At 42.8% G+C, this 23,891-nt stretch overlaps 1 protein-coding gene across 1 annotated transcript in view; it reads left to right on the top strand.

Moving 5' to 3' along the window:
• Positions 1-23,891, top strand: part of GLRA3 (glycine receptor alpha 3) — a 296,968-nt gene that overhangs the window by 102,397 nt on the left and 170,680 nt on the right. The window contains exon 3 of the mRNA XM_044287265.1: positions 6,054-6,121. Within this exon, the coding sequence (XP_044143200.1) occupies positions 6,054-6,121 (68 nt within the window). The remainder of the gene's footprint in view (positions 1-6,053; positions 6,122-23,891) is intronic.

Here is a 23,891-nt window from a genome sequence, read left to right as displayed (position 1 = left end):
GCGGCTCCCAAGGAGTCACGACCATGACCAGGGGTCGTGACAGGTGACTTGTGTTATATAAACTTTCCATTGTGTGTGATTTAACACCAAGGCTGCAAAGTTACATGCTGTTTTGTGCAGTTGCCTCAAGTGTGAATAAACACTCATGTTTTGAATTAAGAACTTGTATTTTGCCTCTGTACTGTGCCTGCTTACCCTATCTACAGAGCGAAACCGAGGATGCGGGCACGGTATGTCGTACATTAAACCAGCTGTATTCCAACCAGTGCACCACAACAAAATGGAGGCAGTCCATTCCGCGATTCCTAAGATGACCCCCGCAGACCCTCTTCAGCACTGCATTGGCCAGGTGTCTTCTGGCAATGCCCTAGAAATGGTGGATCTGGTGGAGAGCTACGAGGCTACTAAGACAGGGGGTTACAGGGGGTTCTTTTGGGAGGGGGGCTGTCAAACCCCGTAAATCTCCATCCCAGACCCGGTGACTTTTACCAACCAAACCCACCTGGGGTGTAACCTCTACGGCCCTGGCTCTAATAGTCTGCTGGCGGTGTCAGGAGCCGGGCCATGTAAGAGCTGACTGTCCCCATCAGGTGGAACCCATGGATACTAACTATGGCTGCCGTCAGTCGCTATATGCCAGGAATGTGTGCAGCAGATACCTCAGAAACTCTAAACCACCTGTGCCAGGTGGAGGTAGGAGACACTCCAGTGGAGGCTCTGCTGGACTCAGGGAGTCTGATGTCCCTAGTAAGGGCTCCCCTGGTATGGTCAGCGGAGTATACTGGCCAGAAGGTCAGGGTCATGTGCATCTATGGAGACTTAAAATAATATCCCACCGCCTTGGTGTCTCTAACCACAGGGCCTAGAAGATGGACTCACAAAGTGGCAGTTGCCCCAAATTTACACTACAAACTTATAATAGGGAGAGACTTCCTGGGCTTCCCGGCACTGTGGCCTGCTATGAGAGTGACTGATACCCATAAGGCAGGGGCAACCCTAGCAGAGTGGCCCGACTCAGGGGGGATACCAGAACCCTGGGAACCTGAGACCAAAGGGCCAGTGGTAGGGGTGACCGCCACATCGGTGGAAGATACAACCTACTAACGTCGGGACCCAACCCTATTCCGCACCTGGGAAAATGTGTTAATAGTAGATGGTGAACCACAACAACCTGGGGCAGAGACAGTGTTTCTAAGTTTGGGGTTCATTAGGATATGTTGTATCAGGTAAACCAACTACGGGGTGAGCCTATTGAACAGTTGGTGGTCCCCAAGGCTTATCGCAAGCTTGTGTTAGATCTAGCTCACCAACACATCCTCGGAGGTCACCTTGGGCTGCATAAAACTCAGGATCGTATTCTACAGCGGTTTTACTGGCCCAGCATATTCAAAGAAGTGGAAGAGTTTTGTAAGTCTTGCCCGACCTGCCAGATAACTAGCCCCCAGCCATATTTCTGTAGTCCCCTAGTACCTCTCCCGATTATTAAAGTTCCGTTTGACCGAATATCTATGGACCTCATAGGCCCAGTACCAAAGTCCGCCAGAGGGCATCAACACATCTTAGTCATTCTAGACTACGTCACTCGGTACCCAGAGGTGGTGCCATTGCGACATACCTCGTCCAAACTCATAGTTAAGGAGTTAATGGAGATGTTTTCCCGAGTAGGACTGCCTAAAGAGGTTCTGATCGACCAAGGAACCCCTTTTATGTGCAAGGTGATGAGGGAACTCTTTAAGTTGCTGCACATAAAACAACTATGGACATCTGTTTACCATCTGCAAACGTACAGTCTGGTAGAACGGTTTAACTAAACATAAAAAAAATGTTGAAAAAGGTATTATCTAATGATGGGAAGGACTGGGACCTCCTTCTGCCCTATCTCATGTTCGCAGTGCGAGAGGTACCCCAGGCCTCTACTGGGTTCTCGCCCTTCGAACTGCTATATGGCAGACACCCTCGTGGTCTCTTGGACGTGGCCAAAGAGGCGTGGGAACAACAGCCCACTCCACATAAAAGTGTCATTGAGTATGTTACCCAGATGCAAGATCGGATAGAGACAGTGTTGCCTCTTGTTAGGGAGCATATGGAGGCAGCCTGGCGAGCCCAGAGTAGGGTCTATAATCGGCAGGCTTGGGTTCGGATCTTTAACCCGGGTGATCGGGTTTTATTTCTGGTGCCGACCGTGGACAGTAAGTTCCTGGCTAGGTGGCAGGGCCCTATGAGGTACTCAAGAAAATTGGAGATGTACGGTATATGATCCCAGCCTGGGATTACAACCTGCAGTGGATGCGCGAGTCTGAATCTCGTGCTACCTCTTTAGCAGAAGTGGCGGCCGCACAGGATGGCAGATGAATCTCGGATAACCCTTTTAATCTTTTCTAAGGGTTGTCTGAGATTTTTAATTGTCTCAGCTACTTCTGTTAATGTCTTTAATACCTAAGACTGTATTAGACAACGATTATTGCATGAATTTTCCTATAATCATTCATATTTGAGCGATTCTCCTTGGGTGTAAAAGTGTGCAGTGAATAAACTGCGATCGATAAACTGTTCATTTGCCATCGATAGGATCTTTCAACCTGACTGAAAGATTGTTTGTCACCACCTACCAGCAATTATCGTCTTGCATTGTTGCACATATTTCAAATGCAAATGACTTGCTAAATCCTTGCTAGGCGATAGTTAAAGGGGTTCTCTGGGAATTAAGAAAATAAAAATACTTAAATATTACTTTATTATAAATATATTCTCATACCTTTCATTAGCTATAATGGTTGATTGTGCCTAGGGAGCAATCAATAGAGTAAATAAAATGGCCGCCATCCTATTAGTACACAAAACTACACACACTAAAGAGCTGCCTCGTCCTCATCCTCCTCTCCTACTTGTCAGGGATTATGACCCTGAATTCAGCTGATACGATCTTCAGCTGAATCTCTGTTAGGAATTTAGTTCATGAGGAGACATGAAGTACACAGAGGATGAACAGGACAGACTGTGGTTATGTGGTTATGTGGGGATGTGGTAATGGAGACTGCATATAAGTGCTGCTCATTATCCCCACCCTCCTCTCTGTACTTCATGTTGCCTCATGAGCTCCATTCCTACAGAGATTCAGCTGAAGATCATATTAAACTGCATTCAATTTGATTAGGACAGGTTTTGTGTGTACTAATAGGATGGCGGTCATTTTATTCCCCCTGATGACTGCTCCCCAGACAAAACAAGCCACTATAACTAATGAAATGTATTTGGGAATATATTCATTATAAAATAATCTTTAACTATTTTAATTTTCTTAATTCCTAGAGAACCTCTTTAAAGGAGTTATCTAAATTCATCAAATGGCACTTACCATATTCTATGTCTCCAAATTTACTCCTTTACTGCCTTCAATCCCTTTTTTACATCCCAGAATAAATTGCTCATTGTCAGGGGTTACGGCCACCGCTGCCATCCAGCTGCAGTGGACGAGTTTGCACATTGGCAATCGTGTCTGTGGCATAAACACGCATGTGCAGCAGCTCTTGTCCTGGCCATATTGTGTCTACGCAGGTAGTTTGTGTACAATAGCGTCAGGAAATGTACAGAAGCCTTGGAGCTGTTCTACATAGATAGGGCATCTCCAACCAGTGCTGAAACAGCTAATAAAAAAAATTCACAAGCAGCCTCTGGAACGCGCAAGCACAGGCAAGAGGCGGGATTACATCATCCTAGCAGCGCTTGCCTGTGCCACCAATCATACCTACAGTCACCGCCTCTCTACAGAGGAGTAAGTTCAGGGCTGGCGAAGAGCCTATCTTATAGCCCCTCACCTTCGTACATTACATTTTGAGATTCTATACCAATGAAGAGCTAGACAAATAAAATCACTGCCCTCCAAACTTACATGCTGGGTCACAGACTGCCCTGCACTCTGCTCATGTGAGTAGATGTTGGGCAGGGGCTAAAGACCGATGGACAGGAGTCAGCTCAGTAACAGTAAGATGCTACTGTAAATGTAACACAGGTAACAAAATGTGGGGTGCATTTTGTCTTGTTACCCCTTTTAAAAGTGAAAAATGTGGGTGTAAAGGTACTTTTTCCGGAAAAGAAATGTAATTTTTCATTTTTACAGCCAAGCGTTTCCTAATTCTGTGAAACACCCGATGGGTCAAAGTGCTCACTACACACCTTGAAATATTCCTTGAGGGGTCTAGTTTCCGGAATGGGGTCACTTTTTTGGAGTTTCCACTGTAGGGCCACATCAGGGTGTCTTCACATGCGACATAGCTCCCATTCCAGCTAAATCCTCTCTCCAAACGCCATATGGTGCTCCTTCCACTCTGAAGCCTGCTGTGCGCCATACATCATTTTTTTTAGCACATACGGGATGTTGGCTTATTCGGGGGAAATAGGGAACAAAATGTTTGGTGCATTTTGTCCTGTTACCCCTTGCGAAAGTGAAAAATGTGGGTGTAAAGCAACTTTTTACAGAAAATAATTGTAATTTTTCATTTTCACAGCCAAGCGTTTCCTAATTCTGTGAAATGCCTGATGGGTCAAAGTGCTCACTACAAACCTTGATATATTCCTTGAGGGGTGTAGTTTCCAGAATGGGGTCAATTTTTGAGGGTTTCCAATGTAGGGCCACCTCAGGGTGTCTGCACTTGCAAGATAGCTCCCAATTACCATTACAGCTAAATCCTCTCTCCTAACGCCATATGGTGCTCCTTCCACTCTGAAGCCTGCTGTGAGCCATACATAATTTTTTGAGCGCATATGGGGTGTTGGCATATTCAGGGGGAATTGGGGAACAAAATTTGGGGTGCATTTTGTCCTGTTACCCCTTGTGAAAGTGAAAAATGTTGATGTAAAGCAACTTTTTACAGAAAATAATAGTAATTTTTCATTTTCACAGCCAAGTGTTTCCTAATTCTGTGAAATGCCTGATGGGTCAAAGTGCTCACTACACACCTTGAAATATTCCTTGAGGGGTGTAGTTTCTGGAATGAGGTCACTTTTCGGGAGTTTCTACTGTAGGGCCACCTCGGGGTGTCTTTATATGCATCATAGCTCCCAATTACCATTTCAGCTTAGTCTGCTCTCCAAAGCCATATGGTGTTCCTTCCACTCGGAAGACTTTTGTGCGCCCATACATTCGCTTTTGAGCACACATGGGGTGTTTCAGGGTAATAGATTTTGAGTTTGGTTTGGCTGTTAACCCTTGATGTGTTGCAGAAAAAAATAGATTAAAATTTAAAATCTGCTAAAAAAAAGTGAAATTTTGTAAATTTCATTCCTATATTCCTTTAATTCTCGTGAGGCACTTAAAGGGTTAACAACATTTGTAAAATCAGTTTTGAATAGCTTGAGGGGTGTAGTTTCTAAAATGGGGTGATTTCTAATATGTAAACCCCAGAAAGTGACTTCATAACTGAACTGGTCCTGAAAAAATTGGGTTTTGGAAATGTTCTTAAAAATTGTAAGATTTGCTTCTAAGCCTTCTAACTTCCTAAAAAAAATTAAATATAATTTTCAAAATGATCCAAACATGAAGTAGTCATATGGGGAATGTAAAGTAATTACTATTTTTGGAGGTATTACTATGTAATATTAAAGTAGAGAAATTGAAATTTGGAAATTTGCTAATTTTTCAAAATTTTGGGTAAATTTGATATTTTTTATAAATAAAAATACAATTTTTGACTCATTTTTACCACTGTCATGAAGTACAATATGTGACAAGAAAACAATCTCCGAATGGCCTTTATAAGTAAAAGGGTTTTAAAGTTATTACCACATAAAGTGACATGTCAGATTTGAGAAAAATGGCCTTGGCAGGAAGGTGAAAACTTTCCCGAAGTAGAAGGGGTTAACCAGCGTGACCGCGAGAAGACAATCTCAACAGGGCTTGGATAAATAAAAGTGCTTCAAAGTTATTACCACATAAAGTCATGGCCTGGTCCTTAAGGTGGAAAATGGTAAGGTCCTTAAGAGGTTAAAATGGTTCATATGCATTTTATAATGTTATACTATGATTTTTTTTAATTGCATAATATTTTTTTTTACAGGACCTCCAGTAAATGTCACCTGCAACATATTTGTTAACAGCTTTGGATCAATAGCAGAAACAACAATGGTATGTACATTACATGGCAATAATATGAAAGCTTGCTCTAACAGTACTCCAATTGTCATTACTTCATTTTTAACACAATTTGATACTATTGCAAGTTGAATAGGTAGAGTGTATGGTGGTTCTCACCTCACTATGGTGCAGGTCCTCCACCCAAATCTTGCTTGGAGTTCTATATAGGATAGCAGGAGATTCTTCCTCCTCTGACAGGGGTCAACTTGGGAAACCCCCACCCAGCTCAGTACACATTCACCCCAAGAAGAAGTTAACTGATCAACAGATTTATTTGGGAAAGGGCGAACAATGGTGAAGAATAAAGATAAGCGAATCAATGTTGACGAAGTGGAATTTGATCTGAATTTCAGGAAAAATGTGATTCGCACCGAAGCCGAATTTCCTCGTGCTTTGTGGTAATGAATCACATTTTTTCCTGAAATGGGTTAGTACATGGAGCATGGAACTCTGGGAACAAGGGGTCACCATGAATGCCATGCATGCAGCCAACCAGCAACCAGCCAGCCCTTGTGATGTCACAGCCCTATGAATAGCCTCAGTCATTTTGGATTAAGCCATTTTCCAGTATACTTAGTGCAGGGAAGAGATGTCAGCAGGTGCTAGGAACAGTGCTAGAAAAGACTTCAATGTGCTAAAAAATTGATTTAAGTTCAGGGAAAGATTATTCATAGTGTAGGGAAAAGATAGGGAGACATCACCTACACTATAAAAGGAGAACAGCGTGCAATAGGGGAGTGTACAGCCTGGGTAATATGAGGGATTCTATTACACCTTGCTGCAGTAACTGGGGGTCCAAATTGCAGTTATACTGCTGCTTTTAGGTTATTTGCACTATATGATGCAGCTGTAATTCCAGCAAACCTTGCTTGTGATTGGGGTGCAAGTTCTGTGTGACACAGCCATTTACAGGGTGTTTTAATAGGAAAGATACATACGTCCTTTTAGCCATTCTGCGATGATTTTTGATTGTTATACTTTTTTGGGGGTTTATTAATAGTAAAAAGAATATGTCTTAATTGCTGTTCCGCGGTGAAGTTACATTGTACTACAGTTATTTATGGGGTGTATTAATTGAAGAATATGCCTCCTGCTGCCACATCACCACTCTGTGGTCTCCTCATGCTGCTGCTACCACACCACTATGTCACTGGACCACTCTGTGGTCTCCTCATGATGCTGCCACCTCACCACTCTCTGGTCTTGACATGCTGCTGCCACATCACCACTCCGTGGTCTCCTCATGCTGCTGCCACCTCGACACTCTCAGTGAGCCACTCTGTAATCTCCTAATGCTGCTGCCACCTCAACACTATGTCACTGGACCACTCTGTGGTCTCCTCATAGAAACATAGAAACATAGAATGTGTCGGCAGATAAGAACCATTTGGCCCATCTAGTCTGCCCAATATATCTGAATCCTATGAATAGCCCCGGCCCTATCTTATATGAAGGATGGCCTTATGCCTATCCCATGCATGCTTAAACTCCTTCACTGTATTTGCAGCTACCACTTCTGCAGGAAGGCTATTCCATGCATCCACTACCCTCTCAGTAAAGTAATACTTCCTTATATTACTTTTAAACCTTTGCCCCTCTAATTTAAAACTGTGTCCTCTTGTGGTAGTTTTTCTTCTTTTAAATATGCTCTCCTCATGCTGCTGCCTCCTCAACACCCTGCCACTGGGCCACTCTGTGGACTTCTCATGCTGTTCCTACCCTCCCCACTCCATGACTGGGCCACTATTTTGCCTTTTTGGCCTGGTTGACATCATCATTCATTTGACCCTTCTTCGGATCTGTCAGAAGGAAGGAAAAATGAGACGCACAATGGATCCTGTCTATGTAGCAGCTGTAAGACCTGTATGACATGGTCCCTATTTTGCATCAAAATTGGTTTATGATTTGTAGCCAAAAGCAGGAGTGGGTACAAAACACAGAAGGCTTGCAAATATTCCAGAGTTTCATCTCTGTTTTGGATCCTCTCCTGTATTTGTTTGTCTTTAGCAATACTGATGAATTACTGACCAAATACTGACCAAGTGAAGGTAGATGCTCAACAGACAGGATCAGTTTTTTGTGGGCTATTGTTCTGACAGGTCAGAGGAAGGGCAAAATAATCAGTGACGTCAACACAAACTTACTACTGACACCCTTTCCACTCTGTCAGGGGGGCTCTACTTGTATAAGCGTTTAATAGAACAGGTTCTGTAGACATGTATGTGGAATTAGCTGACGACGGTTCACACTTGAGTTATTTGGTCAGTTTTGGCCCCGGAACTGACCAAATAAGTGAAGTGTGAAGTGATTCTTACAGTAACGCGTGTCATACTGACTCACAGTACTGTTTCACTAGCACAGCGGGCTACCAATGCATGGTAACCAGCTGGGGGCTGTAGCATTCATAAGCTTGGATGGCAGTGGAGTTGGGAACAAGATATTTCAAGGATACAGGCTTGGCTGTAGGGTTAATGCAGCATCTGAGCTTTCTTCTCTCACACTGGAATCACAGGAGCTGTCAGGACGGTGCTGTAGTGGCTGCACAGAGGCTGGGCACAAATCTGTCTGTGGAGATTTCTCAGTCTCTCTATCTCCTGGCCATGCTGCTGTCTGTAAGATGGCTGCTGTCCCTTTCCCTTCCTTAGCCTTTCTCCATGTTCTCTCTGCTATAGGTTGCAGGGAGGAGCAAGTGCTCTTGGATTTGTTGTCCACTTCACCTCAGAAGAACCAGCATGAATGCCTGCTGCTGGGGATCCCTGCTTGTAACTTGTAGCAGCAGCATTTACTAGACCCATGGCTTTCCCTGCAGGGGTTACATGTGGATTGGTTTGATAATGTTATAATGGATAACTGCTCTTCAATTTTAACCAAAAATATATATGGGAGATTTATCCAGGAGGACGGTGGAGTATGGCTAGTGAGTGCTGGAGAGGTTACTAACACATACTGTACATGCAGCATTCATATTAATAATGTAGTGAAAATGGCTCCATGAATTAAATATAAATCAGAAAAAATAACACATATTTATAACACTGAGAACATTTTTCTACAAACCTTTAACAAATCTTCATGGACCCCACAGCTGCTACTGCTCAGTTATAGGTGAGTCACTGAGCACCATCTAGATCTTCAGTGTCTGTACAAAGCTATTATATGTATGAATTAGGTAGAGCAGACATAGAGGTGATGCAGCACATTTACAAAATCAGTTGTTAAAATATGAGCTCCACACTTTTTTACATTTCAGTTCATAAATGTCAGTTTATAAAATGCTAGACGGAGATCACAAAATTTTATTAGCATGAATGCACCAAATATTGTACAATGAAAAAACTGTTATGCCTGGAATGTAGAATGCCCAAAGTATAAAGTGTGCTTGCTGCCGATCGCAGAATGCATGGCAAACGTTCAATTTTCTATGAATTTACCTTGTACCTTTGCTGGAAAGTCTAAAGTTTTACTATTGTTAATCTATTGGAAATTATCCTATAATAAAAGCTGCTATGAAGTACAGTAAGCAGAGAGTAATGGGCAGTGAGATACAGCTACTCAGGGCTCTTTAGTAGCTCCCATTCTTCCCTGTAAGGCCTGATTCACACGATACCGATTGTGTCAGGATCTGTTCAGGGAAAAACTGATATTTTTGCATGAAAGTTGAATCAGTTGTTTTTTGTGACTGCGTTCAGTTTGTGCATTTTTTGCATCCAGTTTGTATTCGGATTGCATGTGTTTTTCAAGTGCGTGAGGAAAAACTGAAGAATAAAAATCTACATCTCCCAGCAACCATCAGTGAAAAGCACATTGCATCCGGATGCCTTCCGTTTTTCACGTATGCCCCGTTCCTTTCCATGGAGCCAGAGCTGCATGAAAAACGCACAATATAGAACATGCTGCAATTTTTCCTGAATGCAGAGATAATGCGTGAAAACCTATTAAAATGAATGGGTCAGGATTCAGTCCGGATGTTATGTGTTTGCTTTACGTATCACATCCAGACGAAAAACATGCTCGCGTGAAAGAGGCCTAAAAGTGATCGCTGTAAATTTGACAAATACTTTCCCTGAGCATTGTTGCTGACAGAATCCACTTCAACACTAGAGGATTTCAGCTATTAGAACCCTGAGCTATCTATTGTTCGAATGTCATTCTATCACATGATGAAATGGGAAAGGATCCAGGGACTTGTGTATAGGTACTATTGTTAATAGGCGATAATGGTGATAGCAAATTTTAACTTGACCCTTAACCCATTAAAGGGGTTGTCATATGTAAAATATTCTATAGATTTCAAATCAACACCTGGATCTGGATCTGACTACTTTTGTACAGTCACTGTCTTATTCAATAAAATGTGTCTGTGTAGCGCCACCTGCTGTTTGTTATTTTTCTTATTTCTTTGTCCTGCTCACTGAGATGGCCGCACATGCTCAGTTCCATTCTTCAACTGTCTTCTGAGCTGTGATAGGGAGAGAATGGACACACCCCTTAGCTGCAGCAGAAAAGACACTCCCCTTGAGCTTTCAGCTTGATATAAATCTAGCAGAGCAAAGAATGGGGAGATCTCTGGATCCATGTGAGGTACAGGGCTGGTTCTAGCTTTGCCAGAAAGAGATTGTCATGTGCTATATGATATCTGACTTTCATTTTTTACATTAGTCATGAAATAACCTTATTAAGTACTGGGCCCATTTTTGGTTTTGCATTTTTTACCATGGGGATGGATCATGTGACGGACCATGTGATGAGCGCAGTGACGTCATCACAGGTCCTTTACCCAGGTCCTGAAGAAAGAAGACAGAAGAGAAGCCGGGCTGCGCGATCAAGTGGATTAAAGTGAGTTAAATTTTTATTTTATTTTTTTAACCCCTTCAGCCCTATTGTACTATGCATTCTGTATTAAGAATGCTATTATTTTCCCTTATAACCATGTTATAAGGGAAAATAATAATGATCGGGTCTCCATCCCGATCGTCTCCTAGCAACCGTGCGTGAAAATCGCAGGGCATCCACACTTCTATGGGGCCTGCGTTGCGTGAAAAATGTACAAAATAGAGCATGCTGCGATTTTCACGCAACGCACAAGTGATACGTGAAAATCATCACTAATGTGCACAGCTCTATAGAAATGAATGGGTCCGGATTCAGTGCGGGTGCAATGCGTTCACCTCACGCATTGCACCTGCGCGGAAAACTCGCCCGTGTGAAAGGGGCCTTAGGGTAAATAGGATTTTGATGCACTCCCTGCTGAGGTATGGCAGGCCCCATGCTGTCATGGTAACAGATTGGAGCCCCGTGATTCCATTGTGGGGACTCCGATCTGAAGGCTCCATACATTCCCACTGTGACATACCTACACATCACTGTGGCCGAAAGGGTTAATGTGATAAATAAGCCATTGCAGAAAACTTTAATGCTGGGTTTTCACAGTCAGTTTGTTGATGAAATTTTTGAAGCCAAAAACAGGAGTGAATAAAAAAGAAAAGGTACAGTCTTCAATTTATATGTGTCCTTCATTTGTAATCCATTTCCGAATTTGGCTTCCAAAACTAAAAAAAAAAAAAATACATTGAAATCCAGCATATCTTGATTTGTTTTGTGGCTTTTGTTGTGTTAATACCCTCAAGCCATTCATTAAAAAGGAATTTGTGGCATTTATTGTGATGCTGTCTGCATCTGATTTTATGTTCTCTGCCCCACTAAAAAGTTAGAGCCAGCATGTCCTATTCTTGTCCGATTTGTGGACAAGGATAGGACATTTCTACAGGAGTTTGAAAATTGTGGCATGCACGAGGTCGGGATCTGTGTTTTGCAGATCTGTGATTTGTGGACCGCAAAACAGATATAGTCATGTGCAGAGTCCTCACACCATCTAACACCATCAGTAAATGAATAGTACCACTGTATTGCTATAACTGCAAGAAAAAGGGGGGTCAGTCAGCAAATCCCAATGCGCAGGTGCACGCCACCATGGCTACAAACACAAAGAAAAAGAACACAATGCAACAACACTCTGCAAACACAAATAACGTACAATAATGTCATAGTTATAGAAAATGCTAATACTGCTTATTTTGAAAATGTAAGATTCTTGGCAAATACATTTTGTACAAAATTATTTGGGCCCGTCTGCCAAACATTAAGGCGATCTCTATAAGACGGGAACCTAACACTAAATACTACCTGTTATGTGCCATACTGGCCACCATAAAATTCAGGGAATGCAGGTTCCAAATGTATGCTGGGTCGTCTCTGCCTTTTACCATTTTTTATGCCATAATGGCCTCCATTAAATCCAGGGAATGCAGGTACCAACATGCATGCTAAGCCCACTCTATACCTCTCCTGGTGCCAGACGGCTTCCAATGAATGAGCAGTTTACAGCTTTATACTTACACAAATTAAAATCACCCTATAGGGCAGACAGGCTGGTCAGGGGTGCAACACTACCTGGAGTCAGCCACACCTCCAGCTCAGTACAACTGCAAGAAAAAAGGGGCCAGTTAGGTGGTGCAGGTGCATGCCGCCATGGCTAGAAACACAAAGAAAAAAACCCACAATGCAACAGCAATCTGCAAACACAAACAACATACAATAATGCCATAGTTATAGAATATATTCTGGTGCTAATGCTATGTTTATTTTGTAAATTTGAGATTATTGGCAAATACATTTTGTACAAAATTATTTGGGCCCGTCTGCCGGCGTCAAGGTGATCTCTGTAAAGCGGGAACCTTACCATAAAATTCAGGGAATGCGGATTCCACAGTGGCACAAAAAATGGTAAAAGGCAGAGTGGACCCAGCATGCATGTGGAACCAGCACTCAATGAATTTTATGGTGGCCAGTATGGCACATAACAGGTAGTGTTTAATGTTAGGTTCCCGTCTTATAGAGATCGCCTTGACGTTTTGCAGACGGGCCCAAATAATTTTTTACAAAAGGTATTTGCGAAGAATCTCAAATTCAGAAAATAAGCGTAGCATTAGCACCAGAATATTTTCTATAACTATGGCATTATTGTGCTTTATTTGTGTTTGCAGAGTGGAGAATTGTATTGTTATAACACCACATACATAGTGTGAAAAATAACTCCTACTGTTCTTTAAAACCCACTCACTGTAAGTGAATATCTACACCATACAGTGATCAAATTGTGGTCAGATACCACCCAAGTAGTCTGCAGATTATCCCCAAACTGGACAAATTAGCAAAATACTGATCAGAGTTTAAAGCACCGATGTCTTTGACAACCCCATCCTGTTTGTACCCCTAATAATGTGTCTGTTATGCATCTCATTGCCTCCAAAAACTTTTGTTTTTAAAGTGCAATACCCATCATGTCCTAACAGCAAAGTCACACATGCTGCAGCTGGGTCCTGTCACATAGGTCTCGCATCTGGAGTTTCTGGCCATGTTGGTGGCAGAAAATGTACTGCTGCTGTGGGTGAAGTGGTGCTTATTGAGGGTGACTGTGTGTGCAGGCTCTGAACGGTATAGTGCAGAGGAGAGGGAGGATGAGCAGCATTGTTTCTTGACCTCTCCCTCCAGAAAAAGATGCAGATTTTAATAGTAAGCCCGGCAGGAAGTGGCAGAGTGGTCAAAATGAAAAAATTTATAAATAATAAAAATATGTAATTTTAGTTACTAACAGCTAGCGTCACCCCCATGCAAGGAGGCACCATAGGCACCAGACCACCAGTGCCTAGTAGCAAATGTGTCCATGTGTATGATAATGATGGTGACAGTGATACAAACTCTTTGCAATTTTTTGACATGTATATTTTGCATTTAATACCAAGATAGGTCAACAGATTTTTTTGAACAATTATCTAAAAATGTAAGGTTTACGAATATATACCAAACTAGCAGAAGAACCTGTCTTCGCACGGGTACATTTCATCTATTTTATTTCATGTTTCCGTGTGTCGTAACAAGATATCAACAGTATCGCCCATAACAGTAATCTCCTCAGTACCCGCCCCTTTAACAATGACCTCCACAGTGACCGCCCCTTTAACATTGACCTCCACAGTGCCCGCCCCTTTCACAGTGAACTCCACAGTGGCCGCCTCTTTAACAATGACTGCATCTTTAACAGTGACCTACACAGTGTCTGCCCCTTTAACAGTGACCTCTACAATTTACACCCCATTAACAGGGACCTCCACAGTGCCTGCCCCTTTAACAGTGATCCCCACAGTGCCTGCCCCTTTAACAATGACCTTCACAGTGCCCATCCATTTAACAGTGCCTGCCCCTTTAACAGTGACCTCCACAGTGCTTGCCCCTTTAACAGTGACCGCCCCTTTAGCATTGAACATCCCTTTAACAGTGACCTTAATAGTGTCCGTCCCTTTAACAGAGACCTCCACAGTGCCCACCCCTTTAAAAGTGACTTTCACAGTGACTGCCCCTTTAACAGTGACTTTTACAGTGACTGCCCCTTTCGCAGTGACTGCCCCTTCAACAGTGACTTTCACAGTGAACGCCCCTTTAACAGTGACTTTCACAGTGGCACAGTGGCCGTCTCTTTAAAAGTGACTTTCACAGTGGCCACCCCTTTAACAGTGGTTGGTGGCCAGTGGTTATACCAGAGAGTCAGCACATTGCTGACACTCTGGTATAAACAGCTGACATCTGTGCAGATGTCAGCCGTTTAACCCTTTCCATACCGCGGTCTGTACAGACCGCTGTATGGAGAAGGTTAACTGTCAGGGTCAGGGAGCTCCCTCCCTCTCCCATCGGGGGGGCTGCTGTGCCTTTGCAGCCCCCCGATGGAGAGGGAGAGAGCCCCCAGACAGCCCCCATCCTTACCCTTCCCCGTCTGCGAAGTTGTGGCAGACGGGGAAGGTTCCCATGGCAACAGGCCGCCTTCTCAGGCATCCTGCTGTCCATGGTGCTGAACAGATCTGTGCTAAAGGCAAAGATCTGTTCAGACAAAGTGTAAGTAAAATACAGTACAATACACTATATAGTGTACTGTACTGTATTATACAGACATCAGACCCACTGGATCTTCAAGAACCAATTGGGTCTGGGTCAAAAAAAAGTAAAAAAAAGTGAAAAAAGTAAAGATAAAAAAAAACATTTATCACTGAATAAAAAAATAAAATAAAAAATACACTACACATATTAGGTATCGCCGCGTCCGTAACGACCTGATCTATAAAACGGTCATGTTACTTTCCCCGCACGGTGAACTCCATAAAAATAAAAAAATAAAAACTATGATAAAATATAAATTTTGCCCACCTTACTTCCCAAAAAAGGTAATAAAAGTGATAAAAAAGTCGCATGTACGCCAAAATAGTACCAATCAAACCGTCATCTCATCCCGCAAAAATCATACCCTACCCAAGATAATCGCCCAAAAACTGAAAAAACTATGGCTCTTAAACAGCTGCCTGACACTGGTTTTTGCAGCTTAGTTTGCTGTTTATTAAAATTCCTAGGTCCTTTTCCATGTCAGTGTTACCCAGTGTTTTACCATTTAGTATGTACGGGTGATTTGCATTATTCCTTCCTATGTGCATAACCTTACATTTGTCAGTTTTAAACCTCATCTGCCACTTCACTGCTCAAGCCTCTAATCTATCCAGATCCATCTATAGGAGTATACTGTCCTCTTAAGTGTTAATTACTTTACACAGTGTAGTGTCATCTGCAAAAATTTATATTTTACTGTGCAAGCCTTCTACAAGATCATTAATAAATGTGTTAAAGTGAATAGGGCCCAATTCTGACCACTGAGGTACTCTACTAGTGACAGTGACCCAATCTAAGTGTGTACCATTAATAACCACCCTCTGTTTTCTATCATTGAGCCAGTTACTTACACACATACAGACATTTTCTCCCAGTCCGAGCATTCTCATTTTATATACTAACCTTTTTTGTGGTACAGTGTCAAATGCTTTAGCGAAGTCCAGATATACGACATCTATTGATGTCAAGTCTAGAACTTACCTCCTCATAGAAACTGATTAAAATTTGTTTGACATGACCGATCCCTCATGAAGCCATGCTGATATGATGTTATTTGCTTGTTTTCATTGAGATCCTCCAAGATAGCATCTCTTAGAAAACCTTCAAACAGTTTACCCACAACAGATGTTAAACTTACCGGCCTATCGTTTCCGGGGTCTGTTTTTGCACCCTTTTTGAATACGGTCTAAAACCTTCCCGGACACCTTATGTATCTGTATGCCAAATTTGGTTAAGATCGGTCCAGTCATTTGGTCGTCATAAAGAACAGACAGACAGACAGAAACTCATTTTTATATATATAAGAGATAACAGTGCGTATATTTAACATACTAACATAGTATATATGGCCGAAAAAAGACATTTGTCCATTCAGTTTGGCCTGTAATCCTGCAAGTTAATCCAAAGGAAGGCAAAAAAAAAATATGTGAGGTACAAGCCAATTTTCCACACTTAAGGGGGGAAAAATTCCTTCCCGACTCCAATAAGGCAATCGGAATAACTCCCTGGATCAATGAACCCTCTCTAGTAGCTATAGCCTTTAATATTATCACACTTCAGAAATTCATCCAAGCCACTCTTGAATTTTTTTTATTGTACTCACCATCACCACCTCCTCAGGCAGAGAGTTCCATAGTCTCACTGCTCTTACCGTAAAGAATCCTCTTCTATGTTTGTGTACAAACCTTCTTTCCTCCAGATACAGAGGATGTCCCCTTGTCACAGTCCTGAGGATAAATAGATGATGGGCGAGATCTCTATACTGACTACTGATATATTTATACTTAGTAATTAGATCTCCCCTCAGTCGTCTTTTTTTCTAAAGTGAATAACCCCATTGTTGATAATCTTTCAGGGTACTGTAGTTGCCCCATTCCAGTTATTACTTTAGTTGCCCTCCTCTGAACCCTCTCCAGCTCTGCTATGTCTGCCTTGTTCACAGTAGCCCAGATCTGTACACAGTACTCCATGTGTGGTCTGACTAGTGGTTTGTAAAGTGGCAGGACTATGTTCTCATCACGGGCATCTGTACCCCTTTTGATGCAACCCATTATCTTATTGTCCTTGGCAGCAGCTGCCTGACACTGGTTTTTGCAGCTTAGTTTGCTGTTTATTAAAATTCCTAGGTCCTTTTCCATGTCAGTGTTACCCAGTGTTTTACCATTTAGTATGTACGGGTGATTTGCATTATTCCTTCCCATGTGCATAACCTTACATTTGTCAGTTTTAAACCTCATCTGCCACTTCACTGCTCAAGCCTCTAATCTATCCAGATCCATCTATAGGAGTATACTGTCCTCTTAAGTGTTAATTACTTTACACAGTGTAGTGTCATCTGCAAAAATTTATATTTTACTGTGCAAGCCTTCTACAAGATCATTAATAAATGTGTTAAAGTGAATAGGGCCCAATTCTGACCCCTGAGGTACTCTACTAGTGACAGTGACCCAATCTGAGTGTGTACCATTAATAACCACCCTCTGTTTTCTATCATTGAGCCAGTTACTTACACACATACAGACATTTTCTCCCAGTCCGAGCATTCTCATTTTATATACTAACCTTTTTTGTGGTACAGTGTCAAATGCTTTAGCGAAGTCCAGATATACGACATCTATTGATGTCAAGTCTAGAACTTACCTCCTCATAGAAACTGATTAACATTTGTTTGACATGACCGATCCCTCATGAAGCCATGCTGATATGATGTTATTTGCTTGTTTTCATTGAGATCCTCCAAGATAGCATCTCTTAGAAAACCTTCAAACAGTTTACCCACAACAGATGTTAAACTTACCGGCCTATCGTTTCCGGGGTCTGTTTTTGCACCCTTTTTGAATATTGGCACCACATTTGCTATGCATCAATCCTGTGGAACACTCCCTGTCAGTATAGAGTCTGTAAATATCAGAAATAAGGGTCTGGCTATGACATTACTTAATTCTCTTAGGATACGGGGGTGTATGCCATCTGGCCCTGGCGATTTGTCTATTTTGATCTTTTTAAGTCGCTGTTGTATTTCTTCCTGTGTCAGACAGGACACTTTTAATGAGGAATTTACACCTTCAGATTTATACTTTTTACCATTTATATAATTGAAGAACATTTTAGGGTTAGTTTTGCTCTCTTTGGCAATTAATCTCTCGGTCTCTAGTTTGGTGGCTTTTATTAGTTTTTTACATATTCTATTGTTTTCCTTATAGTTTTTAGTGCTTCCTCGCTACCCTCCTGTTTTAGTGAATTAAATGTATTGTAAGATTATTGTTCACGTGGAGGTGTTTACATTTACTCCAGCTATGATTTAGTGCCTTTTGTTTTCAGTATCACATTATGCAAATCTCATTATGAAAATGTGTTTGTTTTCATCGAAAACACAGAAACAGTCAAGTAGGACACAGCTGTTGATTTTCCTGGTCATTTTAATTTTGTAGGCACCAAATGTTAATGCAAAACAATTCAGGCAACCAACCAAAAGACATTTTACACTTCTGATTAAATATTTAGAAATGTAGTTCAAGGAAAACATGCTCATTATGTGAGCACAGAATATCCTTTTTAGCTGTAATTAGGTATGAGCGAACCTGTGAAAGTTCGGGTTCAGCCAAACTTTAACTCAAAGTTCGGGTTCGGGACCCGAACTTGACCCCGAACCCGGACCCTATTAAAGTCGATGGGGACCCAAACTTCACTTTATTTTCCGTTATAACATCGTTATAACGGAAAATAATATCATTCTTAACAGCCTCTGGACTGCCTAACGCAGGATTGCGGTCTGGAGGCGGTCGTTTTGTTCCTCCTTGACGTGCTGGCGTGTCATCTCGCGAGACGCGAGATTTCACTCACAGTCGGCCCGCGCATGCGCATAGCGGGCGGGCAAAAGTTAGAGGACAAGTTCGTCATCAGCCTGCCAGCCAATGATCGTCGCTGGCAAGCTGATGATTTAAAAAAAAAATGAATCACAAGCCATCTAACACCTTATATTTATAAATATAAGGTGTTAAATGGCTTCTGTGCTCCTCTGCTGGTCCTTTTCGTCAGTTGGTTCCAGCAGAGGAGCACAGATCACAGTGAGTACACACCAACACCACACATAGCCCCAGATCACCCCCCATCACCCCAATTAACCCCTTGATCACCCCTTGATCGCCCCTGTCAATCACCTAGTGAAAGGGAAAAAAGTGATCAGTGTAAACTGTCACTTTTTTTTTCCACTAGTATTGACTGTTAGGTTTAGGATAGTTTAGGCCCCTTTGTTAGGCAGTTAGCGTAGGTTAGCGCCCAGCCCACCGCACCGCAGTCACTGATTCGCTGATTAGCGTATCGCTAATCAGCATTTGTACTTTTATAGTATCTGTAAGTGATCAGAACTGATCACAGTCAGATCTATAATAGTATTAGTGTCACCTTAGTTCGCCCTCCACCCAAAACCCAGTGTTTGCCCGATCAGGCCTGATCGGTCGCCCACACGTGCGTTCACCCACGCCCACCCCGCCGCAGTGACAAAAAAATTATAATTTTTTTGATCACTGCACAATCACTTCACAGACGCTGCGGCGATAAAAAAAAAAATCCGTTTTGATATTTTTTATCAATCGCAGCGGCTTCCGGTACTTCATTAGCCTCCTATTTGTAAGACAGGCTTGCTTTTTTTCTTGGGTAGTCTCAGGGAATACCCCCTAAATTTAGTTGACCAAATGGCAAATAAGGGGTATTCTTCTGAAGAGGCCTACGGGCTTCTGACCCAGTCAGATGAGGAATGGGAACCCTCATCTGATGAATCTAGCGGGTCAGAATATGAACCTGTAGAAAGCAGTGGCAGTCTGACCCAAAGTTCGGACGAGGAGGTTGAGGTCCCTGATACCACCAGGCGTACCCGGCCCAGTGTTGATAGACCACAGGTTGCTCAGGATCCGCTTCAAGGGCAGCAGAGTGGGGCTGGCGCTGTCGGATTACGTGGTGAGGCCTACACCAGCAGCGCAGCCCATCCTGGACCTAGTACCAACACTGCCAAACAACATGGTGAAGCGGCGAGCACCAGAATGGCAGTTGAAGCTGGTACGGTGGCATGTGCAGTAGTTCCCCAGTCGCAGCCACCGCACAGACAGGCCCATAGAGCCCCTAGAGTCCCTGAGGTTCTGGCAAACCCTGATTGGCAGCCCCCAACTTCAGCCGCACCAATAGTTCCCCCTTTCACTGCCCAGTCTGGAGTTCGGGTTGAGACAGCTCAGATCGGTTCGGCACTGTTTTTTTTTAGCTGTTCTTGACTGCGGAGCTCTTGGACTTAGTTGTGGCAGAAACAAATCAGTATGCCACTCAATTTATAGCCGCCAACCCGGGAAGCTTTTATGCCCAGTCTTTCGGGTGGAAACCCGTCCAAGTTTCCGAATTAAACATTTTTCTTGGCCTTTTCCTCAACATAACCAAAAAGCATGAATTGAGGTCATATTGGTCCACGAACCCAATTCATCACATGCCCATGTTCTCTGCTGCCATGTCCAGGACACGATTTGAGACCAACCTGCGTTTCCTGCACTTTAGTGACAACAGCACCTCTCGTCCTAGAGGCCACCCAGCTTTTAACCGGCTCCACAGAATTCGGCCCCTCATAGACCACCTTAACACCAAATTTGCAGATTTGTATACCCCTGAGCAAAACATCTGCATAGACAAGTCCCTTATACATTTTACCGGGTGCCTTGGCTTCAAACAGTACATCCCAAGCAAGCGTGCACGGTATGGGGTCAAATTGTATAAGCTCTGTGAAAGGGCCACAGGCTATACCCACAAATTTCGGGGTCTATGAGGGTAAAGATCAGACCCTAGAGCCGGTCGGTTGCCCTGACTACCTGGGGAGCAGTGGGAAGACAGTCTGGGACTTGGTGTCACCCTTATTTGGCAAGGGGTACCATCTTTATGTGGACAATTTCTACACAAGTGTGGCCCTTTTCAGGCATTTGTTTCTAGAACAGATTGGCTGCTGTGGCACCGCACGACCTAGTCGCCGGGGCTTCCCCCAACGGCTCGTTACAACCCGTCTTGCAAGGGGGGAGAGGGCTGCCTTGTGTAATGAAGAACTGCTTGCGGTGAAATGGAGAGACAAGCGTGACGTTTACATGTTCTTCTCCATTCACGCAGACACGACAATCCAAATTGAAAAGCAACCGGAGTCATTGAAAAGCCCCTCTTAGTCCACGACTATAATTTGCTCGTGGGAGGGGTGGACTTCAATGACCAGATGTTGGCTCACTATTTACTTTCCCGCAGAACCAGACGCTGGTATAAGAAGGTGTCTGTATATTTAATTCAATTGGAACTGTATAATAGTTTTGTTCTCTACAGTAAGGCTGGGAGATCAGGATCCTTCCTCAAATTTCAGAAAGAGATCATCGAGAAACTCCTGTATCCAGGAGGTTCCGTGGCCCCATCCACCAGTGTAGTGAGCCATCTACACTAGCGACATTTCCCCAATGTCGTTTCTGGTACCTCAAACTAACCGCCACCCGAAAAAGATGTCGTGTCTGTAGCAGGAGTGGAATAAGGCGTGACACCCGCTATTTCTGTCCTGACTGTCCTGACCACCCTGCCCTATGCTTAGGGGAGTGTTTCCGGAAGTACCACACACAGGTACACTTAGCATAGGGATTGCATCTCACAGGACAGGCACACAGGGCTATTATGGCCCTTTCACTCACAGCTGCTGCAAACCTCTCCTTTCACCTGGGACAAAGTGCATAATGTACTTCGCCACATCTCTGGGCGATTTGCGCTTTGCACATTGTCCCATGGGGAAGGAGAGGTTTGTCCTATAAAAGGTAAAAAAATAAAAATAAATCACTGGTAAGCAAAAAAGTTAATGTTCTGTTCAAAAAGTTCAAGTTTATAAAAGTTAATGTTCCGTTCAAATGTTATATAATGTTAATAAATTTATTGCGTTGCGGCCTTTTTTTTTCTTTTTTGTTTAGTTTTTTTTACCTTCTAGGTGGATCAACCGATCGACCAGCTGCAGCACTGATGTGCATTCTGACAGAAGCAATGCGCTGCTGTCAGATTACACAAAAGTCGGTGTATGCAACGCTGCAAGACGAGATTTCTCCTCTGCAGTAAAAAAGATATGTTTGCCGAGGCTTATGAGCTGAGGGGGCGGCGGTGTTCAAATGCTTTGGCAAACACTTTGTATATAAAAAAAAATCAAAAAATCCTGGCAATGATTTATTCATCCACATCGATTGATGTGAATGGAGAAATCGGGTTTGCCAGGGCATACGAGCTAAGTGGGTTTGGATGTTGGGCGGAGCTCTTATGTCCTGGCAGACGCCTTTCCCCTCCTTTTTTTTTTTGGCAGACATTTTTTCATCCACATTGATCGATGCGAATGAATAAATCTGTGCCGTTCATTTTTTCTTTCAGCCCAGAGGCTGAACGGAAAAAAAAAAATATCATTACCCGTATGCTCAATAAATAGCAGAAACTCCTAATGCTGGACATACATGTAATGATTGCGGAGACCCTCAAATGCCAGGGCAGTACAAACACCCCACAAATGACCCCATTTTGGAAAGAAGACACCTCAAGGTATTCACTGAGATGCATATTGAGTCCATGAAAGATTGACATTTTTGTCCCAAGTTAGCGGAAAGGGAGACTTTGTGAGAAAAAAATAAATAAATTTCCGCTAACTTGTACCAAAAAATAAAATCTTCTATGAACTCGCCATGCCCCTCATGGAATACCTTGGGGTGTTTTCTTTCCAAAATGCGGTCACATGTGGGGTACTTATACTGCCCTGGCATTTTAGGGGCCCTAAAGCGTGAGAAGAAGTCTGGAATCCAAATGTCAAAAAATTGCCTCATAAAAGGAATTTGGGCCCCTTTGCCCACCTAGGCTGCAAAAAAGTGTCACACATGTGGTATTTCCGTACTCAGGAGAAGTAGGGCAATGTGTTTTGGGGTGTCTTTTTACATATACCCATGCTGGGTGAGATTAATATTTCTGTCAAATGCCAACTTTGTATAAAAAAATGGGAAAAAGTGTCTTTTAGAGAGATATTTCTCTCACCCAGCATGGGTATATGTAAAAAGACATGTGGTATCGACGTACTCAGGAGAAGTTGGGCAATGTGTTTTGGGGTGTCTTTTTACATATACCCATGCTGGGTGAGATAAATATCTCTGTCAAATGCCAACTTTGTATAAAAAAATGGGGAAAATGGTCTTTTAGAGAGATATTTCTCTCACCCAGCATGGGTATATGTAAAAAGACACCCCAAAACACATTGCCCAACTTCTCCTGAGTACGGCGATACCACATGTGTGACACTTTTTTGCAGCGTAGGTGGGCAACGGGGCCCAAACTCCAAAGAGCACCTTTAGGATTTCACAGGGCATTTTTTACACATTTTGATTTCAAACTACTTCTCAGGGCCCCTAAAATGCCAGGGCAGTATAACTACCCCACAAGTGACCCCATTTTGGAAAGAAGACACCCCAAAGTATTCCATAAGGGGCATGGCGAGTTCCTAGAATTTTTTATTTTTTGTCACAAGTTAGCGGAAAATTATGATTTTTTTATTTTATTTTTTCTTATAAAGTCTCATATTCCACTAACTTGTGACAAAAATAAAAACTTCCATGAACTCACTATGCCCATCACAAAATACCTTGTGGCGTCTGCTTTCCAAAATGGGGTCACTTGGGTAGTTATACTGCCCTGGCATTTTAGGGGCCCTAATGCGTGAGAAGTAGTTTGAAATAAAAATGTGTAAAAAATGCCCTAT

Source organism: Bufo gargarizans, chromosome 1 (assembly GCF_014858855.1).
Source record: "Bufo gargarizans isolate SCDJY-AF-19 chromosome 1, ASM1485885v1, whole genome shotgun sequence".
In the NCBI taxonomy this organism is placed as follows: Eukaryota; Metazoa; Chordata; class Amphibia; order Anura; family Bufonidae; genus Bufo; species Bufo gargarizans.
The sequence above is the reverse complement of the archived record's forward strand: the minus strand, read 5'-3'. Positions and strand labels throughout refer to the sequence as shown.